The 18,968-nt window shown below is 40.4% G+C and overlaps 1 protein-coding gene and 1 long non-coding RNA gene across 5 annotated transcripts in view; one reads left to right on the top strand and one right to left on the bottom strand.

Moving 5' to 3' along the window:
- Positions 1-8,984: 8,984 nt before the first annotated feature.
- KCNN2 (potassium calcium-activated channel subfamily N member 2) overlaps positions 8,985-18,968 on the bottom strand; it is a 472,189-nt gene continuing 462,205 nt past the window's right edge. For 2 of the 3 annotated variants that reach the window (XM_019830963.3, XM_045057670.1), the window contains exons 9-12: positions 18,711-18,838; positions 15,179-15,187; positions 12,337-12,406; positions 8,985-9,587 (exon numbers count right to left, since the gene is read on the bottom strand). In XM_019830963.3, the coding sequence (XP_019686522.1) occupies positions 9,300-9,587; positions 12,337-12,406; positions 15,179-15,187; positions 18,711-18,838 (495 nt within the window). In that variant the 3' untranslated portion in view covers positions 8,985-9,299. The remainder of the gene's footprint in view (positions 9,588-12,336; positions 12,407-15,178; positions 15,188-18,710; positions 18,839-18,968) is intronic. The other variant, XM_003980701.6, reaches the window with a different exon arrangement.
- LOC123385404 lies at positions 9,923-18,713 on the top strand. 2 transcript variants are annotated; one of them, XR_006597851.1, is made up of 4 exons: positions 9,923-10,462; positions 14,564-14,703; positions 16,836-16,938; positions 17,914-18,713. It is a non-coding gene; the product is annotated as an uncharacterized LOC123385404 (long non-coding RNA). The 2 variants fall into 2 exon arrangements; XR_006597850.1 differs by lacking the exon at positions 9,923-10,462 and having other exon boundaries at positions 11,597-14,703.

Genomic DNA, 18,968 nt, shown 5'->3' with positions numbered 1-18,968 from the left:
TCATGAGTTCAAGTCCCAGGTAAGGTATAGAGATTACTTAAATAAATAAAAACTTAAAAAAAAGGATTCTTTCTCTATATTAATTATTTTAGTCCTTTCTCTGCAATGAATATTGCAAATAGTTTCTTGTAGTTTATCACCTACTTTTAACTTTGCTTACAATCTTTATTGCTATGGAAAACTTCTTTTATTTTTACAAAAGCAAATTTATGTGTCTTTTATTACCTCTGGATTCCAATAAGCCTTTCATTATACATTAGAGAAATCCATCCATCTTATGTTCCAATACTTGTAAAGTTTCAGTTTTACATTTAGTTCTGTGATCCATTTGGAGTGAAATCTTTTGTATGATGTAAAGTATGGATCTAATATTATCCTTTTGAAAACACCTATCCAGTTCTCACAGGTCACTTATTAAAAAGTACGTCTTTCATGTTTCTACTAGGTCTTGAGTCTATTCTGATATTTATTTTTCTTTTAAAACCATGACTGTTCCATACAACACCCAGTGCTCATCATGACAGGTGCACTCCTTAATCTCCATCACCTATTTCATCCATCCCTCTGCCCACCTCCCCTCTAGTGACCATCAGTTTGTTCTCTAGAGTTAAGAGTCGGCTTCTTGGTTTTCTTCTCTTTCCCCACCATGTTCATTTGTTTTGTTTCTCAAATTCCGTATAGGAGCGAAATCATATGATATCTGTCTTTTTCTGACTTATTTTGCTTATCACAATACTCTCTAGCTGCATCCACTTTGTTGCAAATTGCAAGATTTCATTCTTTGTCATGGCTAATATTCCATTGTGTGTGTGTGTGTGTGTGCGTGTGTGTGTGTGCATGTGTGTGCATGCCACACACCACATCTTCTTTATCCACTCATCAGTCAGTGGACATTTGGGCTGTCTCCGTAATTTGGCTATTGTTGATAGTGCTGCTATAATCACAGGGGTGCATGTATCCCTTTGAACTAATGTTCTTGTATCCTTTGAGTAAATACCTAGTAGTACAATTGCTGGATCACAGGGTAGTTCTATTTCTAACTTTTTGAGGAATCTCCATACTGTCTTCGAAAGTGACTGCACCAGTTTGTCAAAACCATGATTATTAATGTTTGGTTTATTTGAACTCTCCAGGCTGCAGAGACACCTTTTTTTTTTTTAATGTTTATTTATTTTTGAGAGAGAGAAAGAGAGACAGAGCATGAGCAGGGGAGGGGCAGAGAGAGAGGGAGACATAGAATCCAAAGCAGGACCCAGACTCCGAGCTGTCAGCACAGAGCCCAATGCAGGGCTCAAACCCATGAACCATGAGATCATGACTTGAGCCGAAGTTGGGCACTTAACCAACTGAGCCACCAAGGCACCCCGAGGCTGCAAAGACATCTTAAAACTTCCCATAATGTTATTTCTGATAGTTTTGCTTTATATGCTTTGATATTTAGTGCCCACAATTTGTGTCCACTTTCTTTTCACTGTGAAATGAACTTTTATCGATCTAACATGGGCCATCCTTTTGTGAGTTCATATTGCTTTCCCTTGAGTTCCATTAGTCTGACATGAATATTGCCACCGCCCTGTTTATTTGTTTGTTCACACTGGCCTAAACCTTCCCTGTAATTTGGGTTTTACCTTCTTCTATCATTGTATTTCACATGCTTTTTGTAAAAAGCACATAGACGTGTTTTCTTTTTAACCCAATCTTTAAATTCTCCGTTCATTAAGAGTAGAAATTCATCCATGGTTACTTATAGCCAGTCTGCTAGCTTTCACCTTACTTTGGATTCCTTGCTTCATGCTTTCTCACTTTTTATGCTTTCTTGCAGGGGTTGTTTTTGTTTGTTGCTCTGAAATCATTTTAATTTCTAGGTTTTTAGGGGCACCTGGGTGGCTCAGTCGGTTGAGTGTCCGACTTCAGCTCAGGTCATGATCTCACAGCTCATGAGTTTGAGCCCCGTGTTGGGCTCTGTGCTGACAGCTTGGAGCCTGGAGCCTGCTTTGGATTCTGTGTCTCCTTTCTCTGCCCCTTCCCTGCTCACTCTCTCTCTCTCTCTCTCAAAAATCAATAAACATTTTTAAAAAATTCTAGCTTCTTAATTATCAAAGTCAAGAATGAAAACAAATGTTATTACTTTTATCCCTTCCTTTTTAGAAGTGAGTTTTCATCAAATACCTTTATAAAGGGTTATTCCTTTAAAATGCAGTCTTCTATTTTTTTTTTTTAATGAAAGGACTGCTTTTAAAAAAGCATTATTTGTTTTGTTTTGTTTTACTAATTTTTCAGGTCTTCTTTATTAAGGACATAGAAGAAATGTCCTCTTAATGTGACTATTTCCTTTTTTTATTTTATTTCAGAAAGAGTGTGTTAGTGGGGCAGGTGCAGAGAGAGAAGGAGAGAGAGAATCTTAAGCAGGCTCAACACTGAGCATTGAGCCTGACGTGGGGCTAGATCTCATGACCTTGAGATTGTGACCTGAGTGGAAATCAAGAGTTGGACACTCAACCGACTGAGCCGCCCAGGTGTCCCTTAATGTGACTAATTCTAGATGACATAAGGAGCAGGGATCCCATGAAGATACAAGAGATTCCATACTGGAGCTGTTTCATCATCACTAGAAAATGTTTGTACACCTTTATTCCCCCTACTGTGTCCTGTTTTAAGAGCAACAACTCCTTTGTCACCATTGCTCTCTTTGAAGTGAAGTATAATCCTCAAATTCCCTGAACATGTTTTAAAAAGCATACAAATGGTACAAAATTAAGTTTTTAAAGAAATAAGTGAAAAGTGCCCTTTTGAAGTCATATTATGTTCTTTCCCCTTACAAACTCAAAAATAAAAATATTGGCTTACTTAACGCCTTTGATCTATTCACTGTTAGTTTCCTTTCTGAGGCACTGTGATTTTACCCAACAGAATGGTTATTTTGGATTTATATTCCCAAAGCCTATAAAAATAAGAATGTCCAACCTAACGATTCCTTTTATAAGCAGTAAAACAAAAGTGGGAAGAAACGAGATAGACAATAGGTTCATCTGTGATGCAGAATTATGCATAATCACATTACATGTGTAAAAACTGGAGAGAGAGAGGCATGTCTCTATTCTAGCCCCCCTGAAGGGATGGTAGGTGGGCACAGTGAAAATTCTGGTCTTTTAGAATAATGTAGATTTAGAATGTTATGACCAGAAGGTGTTAGATTTTTGTTGTACATTATACCAAATGTCTTCTTACTAAAGCAATTTTGATTCTTCCTGTACAGTGAAGATAGAGATATCTTTATTTTAGTGTCTCAAATCATCCTTCATGCACCATCTGAGTAGGGCTGATGGCCACAATCTCTGCAGCATCTGAGGTGCTGGCCTTCATTAACTGGTCCAGCTTCAGCGGAGGTAACAGGTGGCAACACAGAGTTTCTTCTGTCACCTGTTTGATTCCCTGTCATTCATACCCACAAAATATCCCACAGTGCGTGTGCATTTTCCCTTTGAGCTCAACTAATTTAATGTAAACGAATTCAAGTATTTCCATTTTTTATTTTTATTATATATATTTTTAACTTTATTTAGAGAGGGAGGGGGAGAGAGAGAGAGAGAGAGAGAGAGAGAGAGAGAGAGCACACAAGCAGGGGAGGGGCAGAGAGAGAGAGAGGGAGAGAGAGAATCCCAAGCAGGCTCTGCACTGTTAGCATGGAGCCTGATGCAGGTCTCAAATTCATGAACTATGAGATCATGACCAGAGCCAAAACCAAGAGTTGGTCACTTAACCAAATGAGCTACCCAGGCACCGCTATTTCCACTATTTTAAATATTTTTTTCTCTTTTAAATCTCTACACCCAATGTGGGGCTCAAGCTCAACCCTGAGATCAAGAGTCACATGCGCTACCAACTGAGCCAGTCAGGCACCCCTCAAATATTTCCATTCTTTTACTTTAGCTGAGGGTGCTAGGTTTTCTCTGTCACAAAATATGTTAAGGAACAGGATTGACTACAAGAAATATCTTGTCTACAGATTTTTGGGAAGGTCGGGTACATAGGAGACCTCAGGGAAGATGATGATTAAGTGGTTGGGCTATGGAGAGAGATAAGAACTACTTTCCTAACCTGGAGTCAAGGAGTCAAGTTATTAGCAAAGTAGGAAGCCTGGAGAGAAAGGATCCCTTTTCAGCTTTCTGCTTGGCCACAATCTGCTGACCCCTGTCTCCCTCACACTCAACTTAGAGCAGGACCTAAAGTTGAGCCAGCTCTAATCCAGAACCCCTAACACTGCCAGGATAAGTTGCCTCAGGAATTTCTAATTACTTTTGTAAACCCTTCCCCAACCCTGCCACGTGGGGACTATGAATGCTGGGGCAGAAGAAAACCCATAACTAGAGTAAAGGCCATGTCCAGGGGAAATTTTTAAAAATATTTCTAAACCTTTGAAATGGGAGGTATCTGCAAAGTTAAAATCTGTATTTTCCATTTCTGCATTCACTGACTTGAGACATATTTCATACAAGTACTAGAAAGCAGCATTTGTGGGCTGTTTTTTGGGGGTGGGTCCTTCCCTGGCCTAAGAAATTGAAAAAGAGCATGCCCATCAGGGGCTCTAGCAATAGTGCCAGTGAGATGGAGAAGTTGCTGGTGTCCTCCTGGCCCCGTGTGTGTGTGTGTGTGTGTGTGTGTGTGTGTGTGTGTGTGTGTTAATTCCCAGCCTTGCAACATCTACCAGGATTCATTTGTCCAACAGTAGGTTTGATAGTATTTTCTTAGTGGATTGGCTGGACAGTTCAGTTAGAACACAAACTGTATCCGTGTGCGTTACAGATGGGAAGAAGTATGAGCATGCTCACCAGCCATAGGGTTGGGTTTGGAAAAGGAATTGAGCCTTTGGTCCAACTCTTGGGTGGACATACCAGTAGAGCCCTAATCAAGTATCCCAAGTCCTCAGCACAGGGCCCAAGGACCCTCCGCATTTCTGGGTCTTATTTACCAACAGTGGATATGGCAAGAAGAGGAAAGAGTAGGTCAGACTAACAAAGAATATGTGCCTGTTGATAGTCTACATCTCATGACACAAAAAATAGCCATAGGATCAGGAAATGAATAAACAAATCCAGAGTCCAGTAACTTCCTTTAAGGATTAATGAGACAAATGGGAGAATTTATAAACTACACTGCCAGGTGTTCAAAGTTGTAAGACAGGCAGGTACTGGGGTTGATGAGCATTTGTTGCCTTTTACTGGAAATGGTAATAGAAAATGTCTACCATCATTTGGAAAAATAGATGCTAGGCTTCCTAAAGCCCTTCTGATATCTCTTTGTACATTAGTTTTGTGGCTGAGAAGAAAGAGGCTCAGCAGGATTGAGGCTATTCAAGTGCATAGAGCTAGCAAATGTCAGGACTCAGTTCTAAACCCCATTCTGTGAACCTCATGCTCTTTCCACTTCGTTATTCCACCTCTCTCTCAAGACCAGGCAAAGTTGAAAAATAGTAAGTCTATAGAATTTTAATCCACCCCTTGAGATTTGTATTAAACCTAGCCAACAGGTTTTCCCCCCAATAACCATACTCTTTTCGAATATAATACCCTCCTTTTGGAACATAATTATTTGATTATTGCAGATGCTTTGGTGTGAAGGTGTTCTTGGAAAAACAATTACCAAGGGAGGAACCATGAGGGAGAAAGCTTATAAAATGTCCTAGATGAGGAAACTGGGTGGCTTTGTCAGGGGAGCGTCTGACTTTGGCTCAGGCCATGATCTCACGGTTCGTGGGTTTGAGCCCTGCGTCGGGCTCTGTGCTGACAGCTGAGAGCCTGGAGCCTGCTTCGGATTCTGTGTGTATGTGTGTGTCTCTCTCTCCCCCTCCCTGTTTGTGCTCACTCTCTCTCAAAAATGAACAAATGTTTAGAAAAATAAAAAAATTCCTAGATCTATTACCTGCTATAAACTTGGTTCATCTGCATTTCTTGATGAGCATGGGATCTTCTCTGTAATGGCCAGACTGTGACACTGTGTATAAGTAGGAGAAATTAAGAAAATTACTGAGGAAGGTGGTGCTGTGGTAATTCAAAATGATTTGTGGTAGCCATGTGTTCTTGCACTGGCTGTAGAGAAACAGGAAGACCAGGTGGTAGGCTGGTAGGTGTAACAACATACTCAATTATTGGTAGAAATTTTGAAAAACAATGTGCAAATTAGAGCAAGGTATAGATCCCCATAAAAGAGAAGCCCTCTGAGGAGCCCTGAGAGGATTCTGCCTCACGTTGAAGCCATGTGGGAAGAGACCTTGGTGATGTTGCATGAAGTAGGGTTCATTCAGCAATCGACCACAATACCTAGGTAATGGGTGGGTTTTCTCTGCCTCTTCCAAATTGTGGTTATTTGGTATTTTTTTAAATACACAAACAGAAGATCATATGCTTTTGTTGAATCATTACCGGTCTTCATACACAGTAAAACCTTGGTTTGCAAGCATAATTCCTTCCAGAAACATGCTTATAATCCAAAGCACTTGTATGCCAAAGCACATTTCAAGAACCATTGGCTCAGTTGTGATCATGTGACATTCGGTGTCACGTACTACTCATATTGCAAGACATCGCTCATTTATCAAGTTAAAATGTATTAGAAATGTTTGCTTGCCTTGCAGAATACTCACAGAACAAGTTACTCACAATCCAAGGTTTTGTTGTACTTTGTTGTATGGGAAAAACTTGATCAAATTGGGGAACTGAAGAATGCCAATGTATAGGAGCTGCAGTTAATCAGGAAGAGGAGAACAAACACAAGGTAATGAAATCTAAAATCTAATTTCTCTCTTCTTCAACAAGAGGAACTATATGTTATTCTTTCCCTACTTTTGTCACATATTCTGGGATGGTGGTGCCAATTGGTCAATAAGATAATGAACAGTTATCTGCTATTCTGCCTTTTAGTCACAATAGAGGTAGAATAGACAAGAATTAACTGCATCAGTTGCCAGAACAAATCAATCATCTTTTCAAAATTTCTCTCTATTACATCCAGTGTCTACCACAAATATATGATCTACTCTTGTATACAACCCCGAATACCTAAAAGAAAATTTTAATTTTGTCCTTGGAATCGACATCCCTGTGAAGTGGGATTTGGGAGTTCACTGAACTCAGAAGTATGTTCCTTTAATCTGCTCTAGAAGTTTTTCTTTCTCACTTACTATTAAAAGACTTTCCTCATCCTTGATGAGGTCTTGTTCTCATCCTACATGGACATATATAAGATGTGCAAATGAGTTTCCTTTTCAGCCACTTCAGATGGGTAGTAAACTGTAAGCAATTCTCATGCAATCTAAAGGAATCCTACCTTTATGTCCTTGATCTTGAATGGAAATGTTTGATTTTTGCATCAGTTATGGAGAATAAATGTGAAAGTGATTGAATTATTGAACTGTGAAAAGTGATGAAATCAATTACTCTAGTGTTTTGTGTTATAGAAGAAAAATACTTGGCATGCTAGCATCTCGCAGTCTGGTATGGTTATGGTACACCAGGCATGGTGTATGGTGTAAAATAAAGGGGGGAGAGGGCAAGAGCAGATTTCTCTGAAAATGAAGGAGTAAATTTTAGGTTTGGATGAATCCAAGCAGATTAGTTGAAGAACTTTCCAATTTGTGCCTTATTTTTGTGACGTGTTACCCCTATCACTGCTATCAGCTCTCCCTGTAGGCTCTGAAGAACACCGCCAGATGAGGGGATTCCACACTGCTATCACCTCTACAATGGTTCTCTTCAACCCAGTCAATTCTTATAGTAAATCTGGGAAGAGATGTGCTGGCCACAGCTAACTATCCCGTCCCCTTTCACTGCATCTGACTTTAAACCACCCGTGAAACAGATGTGATGAAATTCATGAAATTTACTAGGTGCTATTTACTTTGTACCAAATATGTGAGATACAGACCCAGAAAGGGCCATTTGTAAGGTGATAAGTGACATGTTAAGAGTTAGGCTCGTTAATATACATTATACTGTTAGGAACTATGCAAACGGATGCATATATGGATATGCAGGTGTATAATCCAAACTGAGCATATCAAGGGCCTCCCATCATAAACAAACACAAGGGAAAAGATGAAATAACTAGTTGACAGCAAAAATTCTTTGGTATGAGTTCACAGTGGTATACTCTGCTCCTTTCTTTAAATGAATTTCCTGGTAAATTGGGAATAAAAATAATTCTTTTTTTTTAACATTTATTTTTGAGACAGAAACATTTATTTTTGAGCATGAGTGGGGGAGGGGCAGAGAGAGAAGAAGACAGAATCTAGAGCAGGCTCCAGGCTTTGAGCTTTTAGCACAGAGCCCGATGTGGGGCTCAGACCCACGAACCGTGAGATCATGACCTGAGCTGAAGTCGGACACTTAACCCACTAAGCCAGCCAGGCATCCCGGGAATAAAAATAATTCTTGAAAGCATTTTTGCACCCCAGATCAATCAATAATCTATCTATATATGCTTTGATATAACCGCTCCACCGTCCACATAATTTGGAAACAAATAGAATTAGTAAGGGACAAATGGAACTGTAGGGGTGCCTGGGTGGCTCAATTAAGCATCCGACTCTTGATTTCGGCTCAGGTCATGATCTCATGGTTCATGAGTGTCAGCCTGGCATTGGGCTCTGTGCTGACAGCGTGGAACCTGTTTGAGAGTCTCCCCCTCTCTCTACCCCTCCCCCACTTGCATCCTGTCTCTCTCAAAATACATAAACTTAAAAAAAATGAGACACTGTAAACTCAAAAAGAATAATAAGCTGGCTGTATCAAATGAAATGTGACTATAATGTTTCATAATGGGGAAAATGTTAGCGAATAGGTTACAGAGTGATGGCAAATCGTCTTCTGACCGGCCAGACATTGGGTGATCAAAGGTATCAACACGTATCAGACAATAACCAGTCATTTTAGCTTGCAAATAATGTGGGAAGTGAACCTTTAGAAATGTCAAGTGACCAAACAGGTATGTGCAGAAATTAACTTTTTTTTTTATTATATATCATATAATGTAGTAGTAAAGTTTGAAGTGCATGAATAAAAAGTTAGTGAAATTACAGGAGGAACAATCTATAGAGCGATAATAGGTGCATTCCTTGTGCATCTGAAAGGAAAAGAAAAAAGAGTTTTCACTCATTTTGGCCTAAAACTTAGTGTCAGGTTCCCAGGATTCTGACATCAGAACCCGGATAACGCTGATTAGAACCATAGGGGCTTTACAATAAAAGCTAAAATATTGACCATATGATGGCAAAAAGTCTTAGTTTGTGGTTAACTGATTCTCTTCTAGCTACTCTCTGATGAAGTTGGTGGCGCTGTGGAGGAGGACCGCCGTCTCCTGGACGAGGATCGGGACCGCTCGGCGTTGTAGGTGACATGCTTGTCGTAGTTCTCCATCTGAGCCTCCAGGACATCTCTCTGCTGCTGCCTGATGGTCTGGCTGATGAGCCCAGGGAGGGCGTGGATGCTGCCAATCAAAGTCTCCAGTTTCGTTTCCACGGTAACAATCCTCTTCTCAAAGTCTTCGCTCCGCTCATTTAGGTCGGAAATCATGTCATACATGATGTTCTGGGTCTGCAAAACAGGGCGGACACGGGTAGAGCAACCAGGAACTCAAGGTTTCACGACACTTGCCCAGGAAGCGAGCTGTCTGCTCTCTTCAACCCTTTGTTGAAGCTGTCTTGTTTCCCTCTAGAGGGCCGCCTGGGTGGCTCATCCGGTTAAGCGTCCCACTCTTGATTTTGGGTCTGGTCATGATCTCACAGTTCATGGAATGGAGCCCAAGGTTGGGCTCCGTGCTGCCAGCGAGGGGCCTGCTTAGGATCTTCCCTCTCTCTCTCACATTCTCTCCCCCCTCCCCCCACCCCCCGTTTGTGCTTGCTTTCTCTCTCTCGCTCTCAAAATAAATTAAAAAAAAAAAATAACAAAATGTGCTCTTAGCTGCTTCACAACCTCTTAATGGTGATAAATGAACCAACTGAATAAGGGAGTTACTGTTCATGATACAGGCACCTCATTTGAGTTTGGCCATGGAGACAGAGTGCATTAGCTTTATTTTTTACTAGTCTGGAGGCTATGTGAACAACATCCATTCATTCAGAAAATACTGAACCCCTATGGCATGGCAGCTCTAGAGCCATATTAGTAAGCACAGCACTAAAGAAATACTTTGAAAGGAATAGTGTCTTGCCTCATAGATATATTCCTGAGATGACATTATGCAGTATATATTTATCATATCAATTATATATCTAGTAAAATGTTATATCATATTATTTCCAAGTGGTCTGTTTTATCATTTGGCTTTACAGTGATGTAAGAGTCTGCCCCATCTTTGTTCAAGGTGTGTCTACGGGAGAGCCACGTTTGTAAATATTAATCGAGAACATCTTTCAGTCTCACATGTGCTACCCACCTTAAATGTATGATATATGTATGCTGTCCTATAGGTAAGTTGTTGAGGATGTCACTATCTTCTATTCATAAGACATCAAATATTCAGGTGCACCTGGGTGGCTTATTCGGTTAAACATCCGACTTTGGCTCAAGCCATGATCTCACAGTTCATGAGTTTGAGCCCCGTGTCGGGCTCTGTGCTGACAGCTCAGAGCCTAGAGCCTGCTTTGAGTTCTGTGTTTCCTCTCTCTGCCCCTCTCCTTCTCATGCTCTGTGTGTGTGTCTCTCACTCTCAAAAGTAAAGAAACATTTTTTTAAAAAGCATCACATATTCAACATTTACATGTTTATATAGTATGTTATTGATATACATGAAAATGAATATGATTTACTTGTGTTATTTTATGAGACTAGGACAAAGAGGTGTGATTTTCATAGATGATATTGGAAGCTTTATAAAGAACATAGCTGATTTATCGAACAAACAACAAAATGTATTGAGAGAGGCCCCTTTAAAAGCATTTGTTGTTAAGGGGCCCCTGGGTGGCTTGATCAGTTAAGCGTCCGACTTCAGCTCAGGTCATGATCTCACGGTTTGTGAGTTCGAGCCCCGCATCGGGCTCTGTGCTGACAGCTCAGAGCCTGGAGCCTGCTTCAGATTCTGTGTCTCCCTCTGTCTCTCTCTGCCCCTCCCCTGCTCATGCTCTGTCTCTCTCTGTTTCTCAGAAATAAATGTTAAAAAAAAAGTTTTAAAAAGCATTTGTGTTAAAAGGCTAAAAACTTCCATATATGCTATTACCTCTTTTGGACCTAGCTCAGGAAAATGGAAGGTCACTGATGACAAATACTCATATTTAAAAAAAATATATCTGTTTAGGGGAGCCTGAGTGGCTCAGTCAGTTAAGTGTCTGACTTCATCTCAGGGCATGATCTCATGGTTTGTGGGTTCGAGCCCCGCATCGGGCTCTGTGCTGACAGCTGAGAGCCTGGAGCCTGCTTCAGATTCTGTGTCTCCCTCTCTCTGCCCCTCCCCTGCTCACTTGCTGTCTCTCCCTTTCTGAAAAATAAATAAAACATTAAAACAAATTAAAAATATTTGTTTAAATGTTTATTTTGAGAAAGAGTGTGAGCGGGGGAGGGGCAGAGGGAGAAAGAGAACACACGTGAGAGAACATCTTAAGCAGGCTCCGTGCTTAGTGTGGAGCCCAACGCAGGACTTGATCCCATGAACCTTGGGATCATGACCTGAGCTGAAATCAAGGGTCGGATGCTTAACTGACTGAGCCACCCAGACAGCCCTAAATATTCATACTTTTAAAGTGGAATTTACTTGAAAGGGACAACCAAAAATCAACCAGATAAATCTTATAAGTGTGAAAGAGGAATCTGGGAACTATTAATGTCCTTTTAAAAAGTAGTATGATTTTTTAAATAATGAAAAAAGAATCATAAATTATGAAAACTGATTCCTTTTTTTTAAAAGATGATGTCCATGTTCTTAGAAAACTATTTCACAGTCTTCTGAGTTGGCTTAAAAGTAAATAAAAAACAATAATTTTATCAATGAGTCCTATGGAGCCCTGAAGGTCATGGTCAAACCCAGGATGCAGTTCTCCTCTCAGAGGGAGGAGACTGAAGGACAAATATGAAACCCAATGGTATTGTCTCATATTCCATGTACATTTTCCACGGTACTTTCAAGTCACTGTAAGTAGGAAGGCTTTTAGAATGGGGTTTGAATAATTTATATAGGGAAAGAGCATGTGAAGAAAAATCTTTTAAGGTGGACCATCATGTTAGGGCTAATTGTTGGTTTGATGTGCAACTCAAAGTTGGGGTATCCTCCTCCCAGTGCATTATCAGTCACCGTGCAGGGCTTCATTCCAACACACCTCACCATGAAGGCTGAGACCTCACCCATGCTTACCTTTGCTAGGTCCACCAAGGTGTTGGCTTGGTCATTCAGTTTCCTCTGCTCCATTTTTACACTTCTTAATCTAAAAGACAGAATCTCAAGTCAGAAGGGTTCCTTCCTGTCTACTGCTGTCATAACGCCTTCCAAAGAGCATGCATAAAATCGACAAGAGCAAATAACTGCATGGATAATGCCTTGAACATTTGGGGGTCAAGTTCAAACTGGTTATGTATCTGGAACAATGAGAAGCATGCTTCCCCAACACCGCAAAAAGGAAAGGAGAGAGAGAGAGAGGAGAGTAAGAGATGAGGTGTCCTTAGGACAACTATTTACCAGGGAGTTAAAAGTTGAATCGGGAGAGAGGCTCATAAGGACTTAACCATATGAGAAAAGCCAAAACATTCCTTAAAATCCCAGTATCATTTCAAATAGACATAGGAAGAAATAGGCAAAGCGACTAGACTTTCATCAATGTTGGAGCAGTGAGCACCTTCCTATGCCTACATGACTAGATACACAGGATAGCCCTGTTCAGTTTGAGATGGATTGGGTTAGGTATTTGAACCTGATGAAAACACAGTGATAAGTGAGATTCTTAGTAGCAAAAATAAGACTTTTATTCAACCAGCAGCAAGAGAACCCAAAACACATAAGTCTCTTATTCTTCATTGTGTTTTGCTCGACTTTTATCTTAAACTGCCATCGAATTTGAAGGGAAGCCAGGCCATTTCCTTGGGAGAATTTCCCTTAATTTTTTTCTTGTAGATAAAAGTCAGCGGACAATTAAAATGTCTGACAGATGGGGTTTCTGGTTGTAAACTTACTTTTAGATGCTTTTAAATATCAGTGCATATATCTGATTGACAGTCAAAACACTGCTGTTAAAAAAAAAAATCTTTCTTAAGGATGACTTTTACTAGTCCTTACTTTATTTACTATAATATTTTTGAAAACGTATTTATTGGGTGCTTACTCCCTACCAAGAAATTAAGATTTTCCAACAGGAGAAAAGGGGTTGTTTGTTCTTTAAGCCAACAATCCGAGCCATGCTCCAAATGAGAAGCACATTTCTCTTGGGTACTTAGTTTAAAAACAAAAAAACAAAAAACAAAATCCATGCTAACCTTATTACCTGTAAATGACATGTCATTTACAGAGTATAGTGTCGATGTTGGAGAGAGTAATCTTTATAATTTCCCAATTTCAATGAAAGGTAGTTACAAAAAAAAGGATCAAAAATTCACAGGGCAAGATTTTACTGCCAGGGAGATTTTTACAACAAATGTTCAGTAGTGCGCAGTGATTTTGTTTTGAAACTACGCTATGCAATATGTCACCAAGTCTGCTTGACAGTGAAGACAGACTTCCTTCTGCCAGTATGGGTTTAACTGACACCTGCCTATAACATGATATTTAACAATGTAAAACAGCTTAAGGTTATCACTTGCCGTTGCGAGTCTGTGTTTCCCTATTAGAATGCTTGGAAGTAAGTTAATTGGCTCTTTTCTACACTATTCTAGAGATGGACTGGGTGTAAGTGTAAAAGGAATTTACAAACAGGTATTCAAATCTAACATGTTGTTGAGATAGGCTTCTCTAAGTACTCACAAGGGTTACAATTCTTGATGTACACCTTTTAAAAACAAGTCCCCTTCCACCCCTCTCCCCCCTGCAAAAAACAAAAAACAACCCTTTAAACATGTGTGAGGTCATTTTACAGAAATGTACTAGAGAGAACAACAGTGTCAGATGTGGACTCCCTTCTCCCTGGCCCTATTTGACCTTCAGTTTCTTAATGTATGAAATGAAGTGGGTTAGGATAGGATGGTATTTCTAAAGTGCTGTATTTGTACCGACAGAGGTGTTCGAGGTGGCTATGTGATACTCAAACCAGAAGACATTAAATACTAAACCAGATGGAGAGACAGTTACTCCCTTTTATCCTCTTCCAATTCTTGATTATTACAAGAAAAATGTCTCAGGCTGGTCCTCTCCTGTTTTTATCTCCCAACACCTGCTCTTCTCTCCTTTTTGAAAAGAGAGCAGGATTTCAGCTGAGCGCTTCCTGCATGCAGCAGTTCCGTGGCTAGAATTCAACACCAGTGTTTCAAATGTTGGTGGATGCAACCTCTCCTTCTCTTTGCTGGGAGCAGGAGTGGCTTTTTGTTTTTGTTTCATTTTTGTTTTTGTTGGGTTAGCCATTTTGTGATAATGATTTACACCAAGCTTTATTTTCAAGTTCAAGGAATGGGACCCTTCACACATGAATGACTCAAGTCTGGGGAACCAGATCAGAAGCCTCCAACCACTTGGGAGTGCAGGCAAGACCCTGAGGTTGGCAAGCCCAGTGAAAGGGCCAGTGTGTGTCCCTTAGCTGAGGTGGGTACTCTGCTCTTGAATTACCATATATTATGTTTCTGACAGTAGAATTTTGCCCAGTTGTTTTTTTTTCCACTAATCTGGAAAGCTGACATAGGGTAGCCCCCTATTGAATCAGAATCCCTTTAAGCTCCTTGAACTTAAATCATCTTGCCTTGCTGTTCTTGAGACTGTATCCTAGAACTGGTAGAAAAAGCCTACTTAAAGCTGCAGCTGCCAGAATAAAAGGTAACATGCATGTGTATTTTACTTTCTACCCCCCCCCCCCGCCCCCCACAAAAAAAAGAAGAATAAGGAACGTATGTTGACTTCTTCCTTGTGAACTTCACTTATCACAGGAAAGTATCATGATTTTGGATCACATTTCCATAGCAGCAATCAGACTACTGAAATTCACAAAGAAAGGACCCGCTTGGATGCATGCAGCCGGTAGAAAATTCTGCAAATGTCGAGAGGAGCGGCTCACACAACTTACTTCCGAGCTCTATTTTCATTTTGTTGAAATAAAAAGACAAAACAAAAGAAAAGAAAACTGTAAAATATTCCAGAACAGAGTAACACAGTGTGGTGTTCAGTTGTGCACAGGGGGCTCGATTCATTAGCTGAGAGATCCTGTTAAGGCTCTGTAGGATCTTGGCATGGTGATCAAAGAAAAACACGGTTCGCTTATGGTATCATCCTTCATTGCTGAGACTCCCCCCTCCGTCCCGCCCCTGAAATACAGCGCTTCCTCCAGAACAAGGTTCAGAAGGAAGACCCTCTAGGAAGTCATCACGGCCTCTTTGATACACGATGTCCAAGTAAACTGTAGGAACCGTTTTGACCTAATATGAATGTCATGGGGTTAAAAGGACAGTGTTCTACATAGTAGGATGATTATAATGTTGGTGGTGTTTTTTGGATGGCGTCCATCTCTTCCGAGTTGGGGCTTCTTAGAAGCCTGGTTTTCTGACAGGTGGGTCATCCGAAACTCAGAGAAATTGTGTATTGAATTTCTCGGCTCTGAGACAAGTTCATGTCGACTGCTGAGTCTATGGTTGAGATAGAAGAGTGATGAGCTTTAAGGTTAAAGTTGATACCAGAAAAAGTATTCAAAGGTATTTAGGAACAGAATGCTTCAAGGCATTGAGTGATGATCTAAAAAGACAGATCCGTTAGTGAAACAGAGGACACAAGCCTGGAGAAGCAGGCATCCACCAGAGACGAGGGAGGCCACGTGTCAGGGAGAGAGGCTGTGAAGTTTGGAAAAGAGGGGAGTCCAGACAGAGCTCTGGAAAAGCTCTCAGGTCAAACGGGAGGATGGGAGAGGCCAGGGAGAGAGCTCTATCAAATGAGTTTGTAATTTCTCCCTCAAGCAGCAAGGTCTGATTTCACCCGATGCCATTTCACCCAGGCTGATGGTCTCACTGTGTCTGAATGGGAGGCAGTGGGAGCCTTGCCCTTAAGAATCGAGCCCTGTGTGCTTTCCTGTATCACTAACTTAAAATGAGAGATTATGCACGATTAGAATCATCTAGCCAAACCCAGCCCATATAAAATTCCAATTGTATTTTTCTTTACAAAGTACCCCTCCCACCTCAATGGAAATCTAACCCCAAGACTATATCATAAAAACAATTCAGAACATTTGAGCTGCTCGAAGCTCATCTACTTTAGAAGTTCATGTTGCTACCGAAGAAACAGACTGAGAAATGCCAAAGAAGCAGAAGAATTCATGAGGGGTTTCCTCTGTTACTCTATCCTGAAGCAGCATTGGGAAGACCCACATAAGCTGTGCCTTGAAACTCTTAAAATCGGGTCAGGCCACCTTCCAGCAATCTAACAATTGCTTAGGGGCAATGTGTCAACTTTGCTTCCCCAAATATTTTTTCCTAGCATACTATAAAAATTTTCAAACCTAGAACAAAGTTGAAAAAAAACTTACAGCGACCATCCCTAAGCTGTCTGTCCCCTGAGGTTTCAGTATGAATGCATTTCACAATAAAAATATAAATGTATAAATACCCACCATTCACATGTGGCTACAAAATTACTACAGAAACTACCAAAGCATTTTTCCCAGTGTTTTTGTTAGATATAAAAACTCACCAATGGCATCAAAGGCCAATTTCATTTCATTATCTATTTAATAGGTACATCATTCTGATAGAAAGGGTTATAAATACGATCCCGGAGGACATGGGGTATGTGGCTGCTTGACCCATAGACTGACCGCACCTGCCCACACCAACAAAGGTAAGTTTTCTTTTTAATATACTTGAGCAGTATAGGTTAGTGGCAAACCATTAAAAGTACAAAGAATGCTTTCCCAGTATATACACATTATACCGTGTATACTTCTTCTATGAATGTTAGGTTCCTATATGGTTGTGGGTGTGTCGGAATGCCCTCTGTGCCAGGAGGGCTATGTCTGGTGGCCCTGGAGGGAGAGGCCTGGCCTCAGAAGTGAAGGCCCAGCATCCCTTAGGGGACTCGCTCTCTGAGATCTAAACTTGAAGGAATAAAGATGTGGAGGCTCCACAGGGTGGGTATTTGGTTATAAAGGTGGCCATGAGCTTCAGCAAAGCAGCTCCCTGTGTGAGCCAGATCTCCTACGTGTTCCTCTGTGTTTCGCTTTTATAATTTCCCACACTTTGAAAGAGTGTTACCTTAAGATTCTAGCCTTTCCTTACAAGGGACAGAAAGCACAGTTGTGAGCCCGGTGTGAGGTCACAGAACTAAAGGTGAAATGATGTCGCTTTGGTGCTGGTAGTGGCAAGATCATGACTGAATAGCTCTGAGTGGCCAGGAGGGCTGGCCACTCTACCATCCATGCAGAATCTCCCTCTCTTGTAGATCTCAGGGTGCCTGGATTTGATTCTCATTAAGGCAGGCAGCAATTTCTAGACGCAGTCCACATTTCCAGCGATAGTTATTCAAAAAACATAGTCAGAGGGAGAGGTCAAAGGGTACCATTTGAATGCTTAGTGATTTCCCATAGAATGTGAAGTGTGATACAGTACCTATGAACTACCTAAATATACAAAATAAAAACTCCAGCTTCAGAGCTTTTCCGGTCTGCTGTGCTAGGCAGCTCTGAGAAGACCCACCTTACTGTGTAATCCAGACACCTAGCGTTTACCCACCATTCTGTGATTGCCCTGGTAGGCTGCATGAGAAAAGCCACGTTTCTGACCCACGCATGTGACTGAGCTGCTCTTCCCCATACAGAAATGCCACTGAGTTAAGAGCAAGGCTGCACAGCCTCGAGACTGATGCCCACATGAATGTACTTACGGTAAGGATGCTGCCAGCCTGGGGGAGAAAGAGCTGGTGGCTTTCAAGTCATTATTGATACTTACTACATAGACATTTGTCTTTTCAAAGTCTATGATAGTTATACATAGCATAGAAACAAGATAACATGAAAGAACTTAAGCATATGGAATAATGGTGGCCTCCGTAAGGTCAGAATCATTGTAAAAGGCACTATAAAATCTATAATGAACATACAGCAAATAGAAAATCCCCTATGTCCTGAGTAAAGACTAGTTTAAAAATGCAAGTATTAAATCAAGTGTAGGTACTGCCTTCATAGAAAGATGTTGGCAGCCTGTTTAAAAAAAAACCCAGAGCAATCATAAAATATTAAATGTTTTTCAAGATTTTGCAGTCAATACAAACGAAACATCCGAGGGCAAGCCATATGAATAAATAAGTTATATTAAGATATACAATTGCAACTGAAAATAAGGTTTCTAAAGAGAGAAACTGAGAAGACATTTTAATTAATATATTAAATGACTCTGCTCCCAATAAGGGATGATTTTTGAGTCCAAAAAAGAACTGACAATTTTCTCAGCATTTCATTTATGGAATTATTAAATTGCCAAATAATGTCTTCTGGGAACACACATGACAGTGTTTTCTTTTTTCCCCCTCTCACAAAAGAAGAATAACCAAGTATGGGAAATTAAGACCCAGAGTTACAAAAAGCAGGATGACAATGAATGAAAAATGGTACTTACTGATGAATAGCTTGCAAGAATTTTCGTTGATGTTTTCTTACTTTTGCATGATCTATCTTTTTTACTAGCTTTGTATTTTTGTAAATTAGCCATGTTTCCCTGAGTACATTGGCAGCTGCGTTTTTCACCTGTTAAGAAAACAAACAAACAAAGCAGTTGATAAATTCCCAGAGCAGAATCCTTTGCCAACATGGCCAGGGGTCCTATTCTTTTTTTTTTTTAATATATATTTTTTAAGTTTTTATTTATTTTTGAGAC

Source organism: Felis catus, chromosome A1, assembly GCF_018350175.1.
Source record: "Felis catus isolate Fca126 chromosome A1, F.catus_Fca126_mat1.0, whole genome shotgun sequence".
Classification (NCBI taxonomy): Eukaryota; Metazoa; Chordata; class Mammalia; order Carnivora; family Felidae; genus Felis; species Felis catus.
Note: the sequence above shows the minus strand (reverse complement) of the source record. Positions and strands in the feature narration are given on the sequence as shown.